This window comes from Sarcophilus harrisii, chromosome 1, assembly GCF_902635505.1.
Source record: "Sarcophilus harrisii chromosome 1, mSarHar1.11, whole genome shotgun sequence".
Classification (NCBI taxonomy): Eukaryota; Metazoa; Chordata; class Mammalia; order Dasyuromorphia; family Dasyuridae; genus Sarcophilus; species Sarcophilus harrisii.
The window spans coordinates 50,762,109-50,779,212 of NC_045426.1; the positions used below are offsets into that span (position 1 = coordinate 50,762,109).

Consider the following 17,104-nt stretch of genomic DNA (forward strand, 5'->3'; position numbering starts at 1 on the left):
TTCCTCTTTCTGGTCCCAGCACTCCTTGTCAAATGAGAGAGTGGACAAGGTTGTCTCTAAAGTCTCTTCTTGCTCTAGAAAATAGTTTTCAGGAAATTAGAAAAAAGATATATACAAATGCAATGATACAAATGCAAGGAGTTAAGAGATTTAACATGTGATTGATTTGACTTAGTTGAATTTTAAAAGAATTTCTTTTTTTTGTAGCTCATCGAATAGTTTAAAAAAGGTCAAAACCCCTATTTTGAACCATAATCCCTTCCTTCTGGTCTATTCCAATTTTTACTTCTGTGATCATAACCTAATGGAATGACCATCTCACCCAGACTACGTAGTCTTTCCCCCTCTTCTCTCCATGAGGAGAGTCTATCTCATGAGCCTTCCTTGATATTGGTGGATCAGCCAACTGGAGAATGTTGTTCCTTTTATCTAGGTTGATATAGGGCCTTGGATTTGTTTGTTTATATACACCTTGACTTTGAATATATGTTCTATGACCCCAGGCTTCCCAGACACGTTTCAGTCATTGTCTTCATTCCTTTACTCTGGTCCTCATATCAAATTGTTCCCATTTTGATGATCTAATTTGGCATCTCCTTTGGTGTTCAGGCTGCATCTAGTAAGAATTTTAACATTTTTCCTTGCTTTGGAACATGTCAGATAATACTTTAGTCTCCCTTCCAAGATTCACAATATGACAAGCATTTTGCAGTTTAGAGAATAGTAGGAGAATGGTAAGAACCTGTTGTGAGAAATTAGCCAGCCATGGTGGCAGTAGACAGCCCACCAACCTTGATAGATTAAAAAGTAGAAGCAATCCAGGCAGCAATTGCTCATGGTATCTTTAGTGCTGACATTTTCTGGACAGCTGTCCACTCAGTGACAAAATAAACCCACAAAACATCATCATCATAGCTGTTCATCAGCAAAGTCATGCCTTGATGCTGAGATAGACAGAGAAGGTTGTATGTACAGGAAAATCTTGATTATCCTTTGGCTCAGTGACCAGAGTGTGTGGAATATTCTGATGCCTTGAGTCTATACATATACATGTATGTATATGTACATATTATATTCATCTGTGTATATATGTACATGCATATATTTTAATTCTCCATTGAGTTTGTCATCCTCCAGTTGTTTTATTGCTTATGAAGTTCTGTCCAAGGGGACTGAAGAAACTAGAAAGGGAAGGGGAAATCTTAAGCCAATCTCTCTGATTGTTCAAAAAGAAGTTACACCAAACACCATGCTCTGAATCCAGTACTGATTATGTTTCTCCAAATCATAACTCGTCCCAATTTAGGAACAAAATCCCTAAATAAATCAACAACCACAATGATAAAAATCTTTGAAAATGAAATATGCCTGCTTTGCTTTTATCAGACAGATGACAATTCCACAATTTGTTTCTGTTTTTGCCTTATTTGCCAGAAAATAAGTACTATTTTTATTGTCCAAATGTTATATTACACTTAATTCAGAGGCCTGAGAGTACTTATTCCTTCTTTTTCCTTCACATGAATAATGACCTATTTTCTCTTTCTCTTACCTTGCTCTGTGTTTTCATCTGTAAGCTACCTTAAGTCCTTTTGGAGGTAGATGGTATACTAACCTTAAGTAAATAAACTTGGTAAACCGTTTTAGTTACCATGGGGATATTTATAGGTACCTGTATACCATATTAGGGATAAGGATATACTTCATTTGAAGATCTTATTCCCTGGATTATAGTCATCCCCTCCAAAGAAAGACATTCATAGACCCCATCTGAATTGGCAGATGTTGCATAATTCCACAGGGAATTACAATGGTTTTCTTTTTTCTGTTTGGGACCTAGTTAGATAGGTACTCCCCCAAGTCATGAAAGAAGAGATGTCCCTGAAACCAGTTCATTATCCAGTCTTTGATTTAAATGTCCATCACAGTGTTCTGTTTGTGTGATGACCATATATTGTCTGTTCTTTGTTGTTTGTTAAAATTCTTTATCATGTAGGTAAAATGCAGGATGGCAATATGGACACCAGCCAGAGCAAAGGTAACCCTTCCATTTTAACCAGGTTGTGGTATGTGATGTGTGGTCCCAGCCCCCTTCCTAAGAATGTGAACTTCAAAGCAGAGTGAAAAGAGATTGACCTTATAGTGAAGGCCAATTTGCCAGGCACATACATACCTATCCAAGGACGTGTAGCCTTTTTAGTGGATATAGTTGTTACTTGGACTTGACTTGAAAAAATACTAACAATCCAAATCTGAGTCACATAAAAGTCAAGTTTCCCCAGGCCTCTTTTCTTTACTTAGTTTGACTAGGGGCTCTGGTTGGTGTTCTGCAAGTTTTTCAGGATGGAAGCTGTTCATGGTCCAATGTGGTCCAGGACAGTCAGTGTCTGAGAATCAACCAGGTTTTCGTGGTTAAGATTTGAGGTTAACTTTGGGGGATGAACAAATAGGATGGCAGGAAGCCTAAACCTGGGACTAAGGGATAAGGAATAGCTTTCCTTGGTTTCTTTCATCCCTGGTAGCCATCACCTGATGTCCTAAGAGCAGACATGAAAGCTCAGCCTAGTCTATAGCACTGCTTTGGGGGCACAGCTTGAGTAAGTCTCTGTTCTCATCTCTGAATGAGAGAAGCATGGAAATTTGCTCTGAATGGTATGTAGATATATGGGTTTTAATATCTGATTCATGAAATAAGTCATTTTGAATAGAAGTCACTGTGTTATGATCCCAGGCTAGTGATGCATCCATTTCAGAGGGAAGATGATTGTTAGGAATTAAGTGGGGTTGGATACTTATGCCCTTCATACTTCCTAAATTCTTTGGAATATGAAAGTAGACCTAGGTTTTAGAATTGATCTCTGCTTTGGGCCCACTGAATACCAAATGTCTCCTTAAGAATTATGCTAGAGCCCTTGGAGTTTTGGGAGATTATGACCTTGAATACTTTATGGACAAATGATCTTGTCTTTATTAATGAAACTCGTATCTCATGAGTTACATGGCTGAGATCAAGTTCCAATCATATAGAATGGGCCCAATGACCATAATCTATGTGATGGAGTTTCTGAGTAAGATAGGAATGGGGAGGAACATGGAACATGAACTCTTACCACTAGAAAACCACAATTGTACTCCGAGTTCTTTCAAGATTTCCTAGAATATTATTGGCCAAGCATTGTGATATCCATTGCTCTGCCTGGGGAGTCAATCACAGATTTCTTGAGAAAGTCTGACTCTCCTCTGCCTGAAGACCACAATCTTCTAACCCAACTAGTGGATCTATATTACTCTGCCCTGGGGGACTTCTTTATCCTGCCTCCTGGCATTGGTTCCTCCATGCAGTTTCAGGCTCATTCCTGTTAGAGAGGGGGCAGTTCCTTGACATCACAGCTATGCAATAGAGTGGGGTTCTGGACTTTAAGATGATGGTATGTGTTCTGCATTGGTAGCCAAACAACAGGATGGGGCAGCAGCCATGGAGATGCAGCCTCTGAAGAGTGCCGAAGGGGGAGATGGAGATGACAAGAAGAAAGCCAACATGCACAAAAAGGAAAAATCAGTCTTGCAGGGGAAGCTGACCAAGCTGGCTGTGCAGATAGGCAAGGCAGGTAAGTGTTCCAGCTGAAGGAGAGGGAAGGATCAAGGGAAAGAGAATAACACACTTCACATCTGACCAAACAAATGTCGGCTTTAGTTCAATTCATTTTAGTTCACTTCACTTTACCCTGGGTAGAATGCAGTATAATGGGAAGTACAACACAGGGTCTTTTCTTATGAATTTTGACTCTAATAGGGAAGGAGGAACAAATACATACATAATAATGATACAATGGAAAGTGGAATGAATAGTTAGTCAGAAAGTATTTATTAAACACCTATGTGAAAGACATAGAGGTTGGCTGTGGGAGGCAGGCAAATGTAGTCAAACAAATCAAACAAAGGAAAGCAGATGTAATCAAACCTGGAAAGAAACTTAAAGAGGGCAGAAGAAGTGAACAAATAGTTACAAAAATGCCCTCTATCATGTTTTATTCTAATATTATTGGATATCCAAGAGAATGGAAACACCTTGAGAGAAAGACTCCCATTTTTATATTTATATGCTCAGTGTCTTGCACACTCTAGGTGCTAATAAATAATTATTTAATTTCTTTGTATCATTATTTCAGCATAGTATAATTTTGTTATAATAATAACAAATTATTATATTGCTAGAGATCACATCTCTTGTTTCCAAGGTCTATATCAAATAGACCTGTAGCTCAACTCTCTTGGTGAAGTATAACACAACAAATAAAAGTATTCTCAGTTCGGTAGGGAGAACATGTAATTATTTGTGTATATGTACATTTATTATAATCTCTCCTAGTGGGCAGTAAGCATCTTGGGGACTTAGTCTCTTTTTTCTCCTCTAATTCTTGTATAGTGTCTTTTACATAAAGTAGACTCTCAAGGAATATTTTTTTATTTAAATAAATGGCTAAAAGGCATATCTACCAACTTCTACCTTTGTTCTTTTTTCAAGACATAGATACTTTTCCTATTGTGTTTGCCTATTGGCAAGCTTTACTGTTTTTTATGATAAGAGTACCAAAAAAAAAATTAATAATGCTGTTTCTATGTACGATGTAAATGACTCAGTGTCCTTCTGTAGATGACATGTGACATTCTCAAGGATAAGAGAAAACATCCATTTGGTATTCACAAATGAGGGAAATATGTATAACCATGAGAATTTCAATAAAAAGTACTTTGGATCAAGTAGTCTAATGCCTTTACTTTACAATTCAGGACAATGCAACAAAGATGGGATTAAAAATAAGATCTTTTGAGTCAATATGGTTATTTTCACCTCACTGCATTGTCAGATCATCAGAACAATGTTACTTTGGATTGTCTCTCAGATTGTGAAGCTTGCTTCTTAATATAGATTAGTTTATTGTATAATTATATGATTTTTCCATTCTGAAGAAAGGAGTGATATCTCTTATAAACAGCTTGTTCCTGAAGTTTTATATAGTTTTAAATTATTAAAATTGGTGAATCATCCTGTAGAATAATGCACTGTTGATTGTAAACAAGTGGAATATAAAGAAATGAAGAGTTTATCTGTTTGGGATGAACTGGTATAAGAGACATTAGTATCAGCACCTTGGAGAGCTCCAAATGGTGAGGCTGTTCCTGGGAGTCTAGGTCTTGCAGGTGTACTGTATTTTCTTGAAGTCCTGTATTACTTGACACCTTCTTAGTTGTGTGCTACATTCAGATATGTCATCACTCAATCAGGTTTTATTTAGCATTCATTTAACATTTATTGATTCAGTTTGTATCAAAAACTGTCAGGCTCTGAGCAGATAGCCAATAATCTGAACTTGGTCAGCAATAACTAGCCAAGTATTTTAAGGAGCAAATAGGGGCACTAATCATAGACAAATAGTTTGTAAAGTGCTACCCTTACAAAAGTGCTTACCTTTATAAATTGCTAATCATAGTTCTAGACTTGGAAAAGAATTTAGAGATCATGCAGCCCAACCTTCATACTTTAAAGATAAAGAATGGTGTTCCAAAGGGGTGAAGCATTTTTCTCAAGGTTATATAGATAATAAAAAACAGAATTGGGATTTGATTCCAAGCCCTCAAAATATTTTCCATTGTACCATGCCTCCCAAAAATTGAATTATCCCAATTATACAGATGAGAAAAGTCAGGGATCCACTAATAGATAAGAAAACAAGAATGTAGGGTAAGGAGGCCATGTCTCCTGAAGGTCTTTTATGAAAATACAACTTTGTCTCTCAGGAACAGAATACTGTTTCACTCAGGTTAGCTCCCAGGGCTTTCCCTACTCTGCTTGACTCCATGAGGACATTAGTTGTAGTGAAAGCTAAACACAAATTCCTTGCTTCTCTACTCTTCAGCAGGTGCTGTCCCCCAGCTCTAATTATAGCAGCCATGGTTTGGAGAACAGTAGCAAATTATAGGCTTTGCTGACTATATTTAAATGAGGAGCATTGTAACGATCCTGAGCTCAGTTTCCAGGCTCTGAACATGTAAGGCAGGGCCTGGAACACGTGGCCTTTAAGGCAGAACAGCAGGGGGCCCTGCAGCTGCATGCAGAATCCAGGCATGGAGCCTTTCTGGCACCTGGGATGCATTGCTGCTGCTTGGCGGACCAGGATCCACTTGTCAAGTGCTGACTGCTCAGCATCCACAAAGGAGTGCAAGTATATAGGCTTCCTCTTGGTGATACTGAACATGGCATTGACAAACATTAGTCTTCAAAGCCCTCCCATAGCCTTACTTCAGTTTGCCATCACAGCCTGATTTCCTTAGTCTTGGTGATTTACTAAGCATCTGCCTTCTAACCCTGTCAGGAAGGACTTGCTAGCATCATGTATTCCCATTTCACACATGAGGAAGTTAAAGCTCAGAAAGGTTAACTGACTTTCCCAGAGTCGCATAACTAGGAAGTGTCCCAGTTAGTGTTTCAACCTATTTCTTTTTGGTTGAAGACCATTATTCTTTCTTCCTGTTTAGGTCCTCAGTAATAATTATACTTGGTTAACTTTTCCCCATATGTGTCCCTGGGAATTTGTGTTTCTGTCTTTATTTAGGCTGCAGTCTCTATTTAAATCCAACCTTTGCTTCAAACTCCCCTTCCTGCAAAAATAATTCCATGATCCTGACAGCTTATGATGACCTCTTCTTCCTCTAAGCACCTAAAGGACTGACTGTTAGCAAATTATCAATTTATTGTTTCATATGTCATCTTCCTATCCAACTTGTGCATTGCTTAGCAGGAGTGATTTATAGCTTTTGGTTTCTCCTGCAGGCCTTTGTCAAATAGGTACATACACATGTACATATATACATATATGAACACATGTGTATGTATGTATATATATATGTGTGTGTGTGTACGTGTGTGCTTTATATATGTACAGATATAAAACTGTGCAAACTCTAAAACTCCATTTCATTTATTTATTTTTTATTATTATTGCTAATTGTCATGTATAGACTTGAGAGATATAAGCTGAAGGTGAGAAGCTCACAGAATTTCTAGTCCAACCTCCTTCTCCATTCACAAGACCAGAATTTATATGATAGAGAAAACCCTGAACTTGAACTTGAAATCAGATTCCTAGCTCTGGTGGAACATTCCTTCTGTAGGTAATCTTAAGCAAATCATTTCCCTTCTCCTTCAGTTTTCTTCTCTTCAGTAAAATGAGAGGGTTGGTCACTCCCATCTTTGACATTTTCTGCATCCCTTTAACTTCACGTGCATTTTGAAAAAAATAAAAAAGCTATTATTTATAAAAAAGAAAAATCCCTGACATTATATGAGATGTTACTCATATTGTTCTGAAACAACATAACACCAGTGAGAAGCACACAATGTCCTGTTCATTTTTTTTTAATAGAAATGTAATTTCATTAGAATAGAAAACACCCAGTGAAGAAACTCTCTCTACTAATGCAAATTGACAAATTTATCATTTTACAGAGTTGCCTGGGGGCATTCAGAAATTATGGCACTTGCTCAAGGTTACTCAGTTCATAATTTAAAAGGCAGAACATGAACTCAGGTCTTCCTGGTTCTCAGGCCAGATATCTTTTGACTACATTATACTTCCATGCTCATAATAAGCACTTACTAAATATTTTTTATTTATTACCAAATAGATTTTTTTGTAATGCTGTGTATCCAATGGTAGGATCTCTAAGAATGTCAGAAACTTCTCTCTTGTGGAAACTTTTGCTCACTGATCCTCATTATCTCCTAGGAATCAAAATAAAACAAACTTTATTCCATTTATTTGAGAGGTTTGTCCCATTCTTTCAAGTATTACTGTCTCTCTACTGAGTTGAGCTCAGCACAAAATTAGTACTTAATAAATGTCTATCACATTAGCATTCAATGAGAACATGGTCCAAAGTACCCTTCTTAGGAAACCAGCCTTCCCAATGTGAACAGAGCCTTATCTGAGATCTTGTGAGCAGGCTGCAGAAAAAACTGACTAATTCAAAGAGGGAGGCAGAAGAGACACTCTTGGAAGTCACTGAGGGACACATTCAGCAGAAAATATGAATAAATAGGAAATAATGAGGCTGTTGATTTAAAAACCACATCAGAGCTGCTGGCCACAAATGAATGTCACCTTAGGAGTGAGTGACATATCTGATACAGTAGGTATTGACTTCCATCCCAGTAACATTGCCATCATAAAAAATCCTCTTTCTGGAGCTGCTCTACCTCAGAGCCAGTTCATAAATCACACAGTTAAATGACCTTGTTTTGGACTCCAAAGGAGATGGGAGAACAGAGGCACCAAGATAAATGTGAATCAGTCGATGACAGAGCTGGGATTGAAACTGAAGATTGACTGCTAATCCCAGTTTGTTTGACTTTGAACAAATTGTTTCCAGTTTATGGATCCCTATAGAAGTGTGAACTAGACAATCACTAAGGTCTCTGCGGATTCTAAAGGGCTATGATTCTATGAATCCCAAAGGAGAAGCTTAGGTGAAACACTGAGAGAATAGCCCTCATGCCAGATGGGCTGTAACAGAGCCATGTCATCAAAGTGAGTGACATGAACCCGCTATGTTTAGGTGAGGCTCATCAGGTGGGAGTCTTCCAGAAAAAGGACTTACTTATTTCAAACAATTAAAAAAATAAATACAAAGATGGGGAAAAGAGAGAAGGAATGCTAAGCCATGATTCCTACCTTCATGGAGCTTATATTCTAGTTGGGGATATGATGTTAGTCTGAAATACATACATGAAGTGACAGCATGTGACGTGAGGCTGTGAACAACTACAAAAATGATTATGTGGCTCAGGTCATAAATAGCACGAGCTTAGAAATGAGGAACATGAATGGGAATGAATGGCCCTTGAAGTGGCTTTGTATTAAAAATAAGCTAAAGCTAGGTCTTGCTGGATTGGTAAAGTGTGGGAAGGAAGAACATTCCAACTAAGATAGGACAATAAAATAACTTTTCATTGCTTTGTACACATTTCCTCCTTCTGGAATATGAATCAAGGCAGGAAATGTCAGATTCACAGTCCAGGGATCAGCATATAGACTCCTAATCAGATATTGATCTGGATTGGAAAGGGCCTCCGAGGCCATCTAGTCCAACCTTTTGACTTTATAAGTGAGGAAACTAAGGCGAATGGAAAGAAATGAGTTGGCTAAAGTCATACAAGTTAGGAATTTAAACTTGACTCTACTAGGACAGAATTAAATACTTTTTCTCTACTCCAGGTAGAAGAAGATCCAGGAAACAAAGACTTAGCTTCCTACCAGGAATCCTCATTGTCTCATTGCTGATCTAACTTTGCTTATTCAGAAGAAATAGGGCTCAGGACCTGGCTATCCTGAAAAGATCCTCAAGTTAAGCTTTGGTTATAAGTCTGCCAATTTCTTTTCAGCTTAAAAAATTAGAAACACTTAACATTTACTAACTGTGTGACCCTGGGCAAATTGCTTGCCCCCAATTCCCTTGCAAAAAAGAAATAGAGCTATTTAGAATGGAAAATATATTAGGCAAGGCATTTTGGTTGTCCTCAAGTAGCTGAAGGGTCTTAACATGGAAGAGAAGTTTGTGCTCATTTCCAGAGGCGGACCTAGAGTAGCAGCAAGAAATTGCAGAGAGGTAGATTTCTGCTTGGACTAGCTTCTTAACATCTGGAACTATCTAAAAAAGAAATCAAATGGCTGCGGATATCATGAGTTGCCCATCTCTCAAATTCTCCAATGTTATGTTCTGTGATGACCTGGCAGGGATGTTATAGAGCAGTTTTCTCTTAGGTATGAACTGGACTCCATAGCTGCATTTTAATGTTGAGAGTTTGTGATTCATCCTTGGGTTGGTCCCTGATATCTCCTTTAGTTGGTCTTCTCCTGTGTTCCAGGCCTTGTGATGTCTGCCATTACGGTGATTATCCTGGTGCTGTACTTCACTGTGGACACCTTTGTGGTGAACAAGAAGCCTTGGCTGCCTGAGTGTACTCCAGTCTATGTGCAATACTTTGTCAAGTTCTTCATTATCGGGGTGACTGTGTTGGTGGTTGCTGTGCCCGAAGGGCTCCCCCTTGCTGTCACCATCTCTTTGGCTTACTCTGTGAAGGTAAGAGGCAGGGTAAAGACCCCAGTGATGAGCCAATCAGGTGATGCAGCCCCCTGTAGCACATTGTGTTTCTCATTCTCAGATGGTGGGCAATGGGGACAATTGTCTTGGGGCTTGGCAAGAGCCTGGGGTCACAGCAGCAGCTGAGAAGAGTGTGCTGATGACTGCTGTCATTCAGGGAGAGGGCATGTGAAGCTCCAACCCCTTCCCATAAAGCCTCTCCACCTGCCTTAGAAAGGAGCTCTGAGCATCATTTCTATAGCCCCTGCCTCAACTCTTGCTCCACAGAATTATTCAGCTCATCCTAGTATAATACTGGAACCCAAGGGTCCCCTTGAAGCTTGGAAGAGGTAAGTTGAAGACAAAATTAAATTGTTCTTCATAAAGCAAGGATTCAAGTTAGAGAACCTTGTGCCACCAAAGGTGGTGATGGTCTCAGTATCGAAGGAGCCTCCCCCCAAATTCAGATTCAAGAATGAGAGGTGCAGAAGTGTGTTTATAAAGTAAGATGGGACAGCTAGTTAGTACAGTGGAGAGAGCACCAGCCCTGAAGTCAGGAGGATTTGAGTTCAAATCTGACCTCAATCACTTAGCACTTGTTAGCTGTGTGACTCTAGGCAAGTCACTTAACCCCAATTGCCTCAGAAAAAAAAAAAAGAAAAAGAAAAGCAAAATGTCTCGATATCTTCTTTGCCTTTTCATATCCTACCAAAAAATACAATTGTATCTTCTCGTTGTACATCTACCTTGTGACTCATTAGCTAAATGATAGACTCAATGGACCAGCATTTGTCTGAGTTGGCTATTGATATATGACATTCAATTCCAGTTCTCTGCCCCAACTTCAACTCTGGAACACAATATCTCCTGTGTTCATTATCCCCATTGTAACCTTTATATTGGCCTTCATTTCACCTGGGTGGAAGGACAAATATTCTTGGAAAGGCAAAGAATCATGTCCCCATTTTTTAGAAAGGAATTTTCAAGAATCGTCCAAGTACATGGCAAGAGCCAGTTTCCTAGCTAGGACTTGGGTTTGGGTGCCCAGCTGTAATTTCATATGGAAAACAGATCTCTTGAAAGTTGCCCAAAAGAGCTGCCTCACTGTAAGTTATACACACCTTATCACTACCATTTTTAGGGTACACCAAATAAATAGAAGCTTTACCTTAAAGCCCCAAATTCCAAGAGTTGAATCTAACACATAGCATCTCATAGAATTTTCAGGAGAATTCTTTTTAAAATTTTTAGCTGGCCTCCAAATTAGCAATTTCAGTGGACCCAATTCTCTATTTAGTCAAACATGAAAGAGTTGGCTTGCCACCTGGGGTTGTTTTTCAGTAATTTAGTCCTCAAGTTAAAATGTTTCCAGGCCTATAATTGATGGGTAACTTACACAGTTCAAAACTCTTGTTTGCTGTCCTTTATCCATAACCCTATGGAAAACACTAATGGGGTCTGGGAGCTGTCCATGGCTGTGGTCCCTTCAAAGCAATGGGACAGCACAATTGGGATTGTCGTGACATACCAGAACTCAAGAATTTGATGGTACCCAGACTCAATGTATTGATTGATGTTGGATCTGGATTCTTTGAATTTAAGTTGGTTGGTCTGGATAGGCTGTTTCTCAAATGTTTGCCCAAGCTTGGATCATATTTTCCTGTTGTTCCCCTTCAGATCCTATCTCTTTAACATTGCCAGTGTTCTTGACCCCAGGTATGGCTCCTACCTCTGATCCCTCTTGGCTTGGTATCTCATGCAAATTACCGTAAGAACTGCCCTCTTTTGGTCAATCAACTTATTTTGTCCTTGACTAGTCTCACAAACTGAATTTATTTTTCCACCTAAACTAATACGCTTGTTCTACAACTAATACTGTGGAGAACTCTCTTGTATTGGTCCCTCTTGGTCTGATCCTCTGGGAAGTAACCCCTATTGACCAAGGTAGATTTTTCAACTGTCCCACAGTATAGTATTTGCTTTCACTTAATAGGTTTGAATATGCAGCCCTCTAGAGGCTAATTATTTTCTCATGTTCTCTATCTCTGGAATTCTAGTATCTTTCCCCAAGTAGGTAGGGCTGCCTGTAAATAGTTATCTATGAGAGCCAAAAGACAGGCTCTCATCAATGGCAAATAATCAAAAAAAGATAGGATCCTACAAATTTTTCCCCACACTAAAAAAAGGAAAATGTAAAATATTAAATGAACATGATAATATAATCAAATATTAATATATCTTATATACATATATTTCATTTAACATATACTTTAACTATTTAGCATGTATTGGTCTACCTGCCATCTAGGGGAGGGGGTGGGGAGAAGGAGGGGAAAAGTTGGAACAGGAGGATTTGCAAGGGTCAATGTTGAAAAATTACCCATGCATATATATTGTAAATAAAAAAGCTATAATAAAAGCATTAATATATCTAATTTCTATCTTTGTTTCATGATTATTAAGAAAAGATATCATTTAAAACAAAAATAAGTGTTGTCAACTCCAAGGTACAGACTGGTACCTTATTCATGATAGATTTATAAGTTATGGTATGCCCACTTGTCCAGATCCTATACACATTTCTACTAGTCCCATAATAAATAATGGAGATTTTAATTATTTACTTCCTGTGTGTTTTTAGCTTGAGGGCCCCAAAGTATATAGGAAGATGGAGATGGAGGAACAGTGATTAGGAAGAAATGAGAAATTTAAGAAATATTTGAACTGGTAAACAAACCAACCAGTCAGTGTTGGAGGCTGATCCTAATGATGACTCTTTCCATAAGATTTTACACATTGTGAGAAAACAGACTAACTCATCATAAAACCATTTGATTAGTCTGGGATTCTCTTCCTTTCATTTTGCTATAGTGGTTGCCCTTTCTACACTAAGGCTCCTGCCACTTGGCCAAAGCCAGTTGTGAGCAGGCTATGTTTTTCCTTCTCTTTCTCTCTCTCAGAAAATGATGAAGGACAACAACCTCGTACGGCACTTGGACGCCTGTGAGACAATGGGCAATGCCACAGCTATCTGTTCTGACAAGACAGGGACGCTGACCACTAACCGGATGACTGTGGTTCAGGCGTACATTGGGGATGTCCACTACAAGGAGATTCCAGATCCCAGTGTCATCAACTCCCAAACCATGGAGCTGCTGGTGAATGCCATTGCCATCAACAGTGCTTATACCACGAAGATTCTGGTAAGTGAGTGGGGACTGCTAGTTGCAGCGGTCAGTGATACCCAGTGCATTGGAATCACTGGGCACATTTTAAAACATGATTCATCTTAAAACATCTTACCACTGGCCACAAGATACTCAAAATGATTTTTCAGTATCTAATTAGACCATTCCGTTCATGATAAATTCATCTTTTTATTATACTCTCGTTTAAGAATGGGGAACATTAACTATGTCTTTAATGGCTGAAACTTAGGCTCAAAAGTTGGGGGGTGGGAAAGGGTCAGACATACAGATGTTTACTTTTAGATGTTTGACATTAAGGAAACAAAACACATAAAGAATAAAATGTTTCACACTTGTTCCAGATGTTTTTCTTCTATTATACTTCAGAGAATAATTTCTAATCAAGTTTCTGGGGCAGCTATCACCTGTCTAACTTCCCTTGATACCCCCACTACCACTCTGGGTATTAACACTTCTCAGAATCATATTACAATATAAATGAAGCCAGCACAAAGAGGCAATGAAATTGGAATGGGTCACTGAAAATAAGATGGTCTCTCCTGTTCTTCAGACGTTGATGTGGGGAGGAGTGGCAACTGCACTGTGAGGAGAGCCTCCCCATATCCCTGGGGCTGAGGATGTGAATGAAATCAGAAAGTAGGTCAGCTCGGTATGCACAGAATGCTAATGAGGGAAGGACCCAAGGTGCAATGCAGAGGACCACAAGATGGTTCCCTTTGCAAAATTAGAATTTTAAAAAAGTGATGTGCATTTCTACTAACTATTGAAGCAGGTCATTACCTGCTTATGGACTTATCCTAAAGATATGGTGGACTAGGAATTTCCTAAGAGGCTCTTGGGCCATTTGAGGGGAGTGAGAATTATGGAGAATGATTGAATTTCATGGAATGGAATGGTCTAGGAGTCAGAGGATCTGAGTTCAAGCCCCAGCTCTATGACTAACTTGCTGGGTGTTGTAGTGTGATTTTCTTTATCTATCTAGTTCTCAGTTTTCTTATCTGTTCAATAAGTGTGATGGTCTGCCACCTAGCTTCAATGACAAGATCAAGGTTACTCAAACAATCACAATAGGAGCCTAAATCTTTGTGTACCTAAATCAAAAGTCTTTGTAGGCTAGAATCACTGATACTGGATTCAGTATTTAACTGGGATTAAAATCTTGACTTTACAACTTATTAGCTTTAGGTATATCATTGAACCTCTCTGATTGACCTATATCACTGGTGCCAAATTCAAATAGAAGTTGATGCTGGACAGAATATTGATTTAGAAAACCACAAATTAACATTATCTATGTTGTATTGTATTTTTATTTATTTTATTTAAAATTTCCCAAATACAATTTAATTTGATTCCTGGAAACAACTAATTAGTTAGGCTACCTAGGGGCACCCAAGCTTTACACTTCTGTCATCTTCTGTCCTAGATGATTATTTTAGAGCTCTTCTAACTTTAAAACTGTAGCTATTTTGGAAACATTAACAGCAGAATGAGAATTGCTTTGCAAGATCTCGAGTGACTTGTGTTTAATTCATACAAAATAGTCTGAAGAAATAGAGTGATTAATTTTTTAATGCTTGATGATAGTGATAATAATGCTAGCAATTGCATTTATACAATTCTTTGAAGCTTGCAAAGCATTTTGCATGTTATTTCATTTTGATTCTCCCATCAACTGTGTGAGATAGGTGTTACATATTCCTATTTTACAGGTGAGGAGACTGAGTCTGAGAGAGAGGCTAAGTGATTTGCCAAGGATCACCCAGTTATTAAGTTTCTCAGGTAGAATTGGAATTCAAATCTTACTCTCCGTGCATTGTGCCACTTAGTTTTTAAAAAATATATAATTAAAGGATTACTGAGCTAGGAATCAAAAGATCTGAATTTAAGTCTTAGTTCTACCAGTGACTAATAGGTTGTATGATTCTGGGAAATCCAATTAGTCAATTTTCTTCCGGAGATCTCTATTCTCTCATCTGTAAAATCAGAGGGGTGAATCCCATGGTTACTAAGGTTACTTAGACTCAGAGCAGGAAAGAACTTTATGGAGCATCTATGTCTCTTTTATTCCTGAGAGTCTATGATTTATGATGAATTTCAATTGCTCTAAGAGAGCTCTAAGAGGGTGAGTAAGAACAAGAGTGAGAGAATAATGAAGGAATGAAGAAGGAAGGGAAGAAGAAAAGGAAGGAAAAACCTTCATCATCTTGTAGCCACCTGCACTACGGATGAGTATTTCTAAATTTAATTAGACTGGCCCTCAGACATCAGAAATGGTGCCCATTGTCATATTTATCCATACCCAGTGCCTTTTTAACTTGCTGGACCCCAACAGATGCTTTTATGACCTTTGGGAATGCAAAATCCTTCCTCACTATGGTACAATAAGGCTAACCTGTAATTGGTCAGATGTAGACCACTGGAAGGAGGGAGTTCCTACACCAATGTTATGGGGGAATTTGTGTTATAATTGCAATATAGCTTGGTTATCTGAGCATTTCAGGGATAGAGTTTTTTTTCCTGTACTTCATAATGCAGATATTTGTCTCAGTTCTCCTCTTCTGATGTGGTCTTGCAGCCAGCATCATGGTTTGTTGCTAAGAAGAGCAAGGCTGTTTAAAGGAAGGGTTAGAGCCATCTGGCCAGTGTTTTATTCCCATTTGGTTTCTGAAATGGTTGATTTAAGCTGAATTTTCTTGACAGTAGTGTTGAAGTTAGCAAAAAAATTATTAGACTATTAAACTGAGAAGGAACTTTCAGGATCAAGATTATGGTATAATGCTCTCATTTGCTGTTTTTCTCTCCTCTTTTTCTTTTTTTAAGTCTTTTAAAAACAGTACCTTATTTTTCCAATTATATATTCCCAATGTAAATATAGTTTTCAACATTCATTTTTGTAAGATTTTTGAGTTCCAAATTGTTTTACCTACCTTGTCCCCTGCCAAAGACAACAAGCAATCTGATGTAGGTTAAAATGTACAATTATATTAAAATATTTCCATATTAGTCATGTTCTGAAAGAAGAATCAGAATATAAGGGGAAAACTATGAAGAAGAAAAAATTTTACATGTGAAAGTAGTCTGCTTCAATCTGCATTCAGACTCCATAGTTCTTTCTCTGGATATGGTTGACATCTTCCAACACAAGTCTTTTGACTTTGTCTTGGATCACTGTATTGCTGAGAAGAGCTAAGTTTTTTATAATTGGTCATCAATTATAACTGTACTGTGTTGTACTGTGTACAAGGATTTCCTGGTTCTGCTCACTTCATTCAGCATCAGTTCATCTAAGTCTTTCCAGGTTTTTCTGAAATCTGCCTGCTCATCATTTCTTATAGTACAATAGTATTCCTTTATATTCATATGCTGCTATGTGTCCAGCCATTTCCCAATTGATGGGCATCCCCTAAATTTTCAATCCTGTGTCACCACAAAAAGAGCTACTCTAACTATTTTTGTATATGTGAATCCTTTTACCTTTTTATGTTCTCTTTGGGATATAGAGTGCTTGTTTTTCTTTAAGTTATAGGATTATAAATACAGGGCTGGAAAGAACTTTAGAAACAATCTAATCCAAATCACTCATTTTACAGATGAGGATAATAAGACCTAATGAAAGGGTAATGAATGAATGAATGAATCACTAGGGATATGTACCTGGAAGAAAGGGAAAGATAATGAGTTTGATTTAGGACATATCTTTATAGATACCTATGGGCCATTTAGATTGACATAGCTACCTACATGTCCAGAAG

General features: G+C 38.1%; 1 protein-coding gene across 16 annotated transcripts in view; it reads left to right on the forward strand.

The window, feature by feature from the left end:
* ATP2B2 (ATPase plasma membrane Ca2+ transporting 2) overlaps nucleotides 1–17,104 on the forward strand; it is a 647,176-nt gene that overhangs the window by 546,098 nt on the left and 83,974 nt on the right. For 14 of the 16 annotated variants that reach the window (XM_031955187.1, XM_031955103.1, XM_031955098.1 and 11 more), the window contains 4 exons: nucleotides 1,997–2,038; nucleotides 3,450–3,608; nucleotides 9,926–10,140; nucleotides 13,101–13,343. In XM_031955187.1, the coding sequence (XP_031811047.1) occupies nucleotides 1,997–2,038; nucleotides 3,450–3,608; nucleotides 9,926–10,140; nucleotides 13,101–13,343 (659 nt within the window). The remainder of the gene's footprint in view (nucleotides 1–1,996; nucleotides 2,039–3,449; nucleotides 3,609–9,925; nucleotides 10,141–13,100; nucleotides 13,344–17,104) is intronic. The other 2 variants (XM_031955181.1, XM_031955176.1) reach the window with 1 other exon arrangement.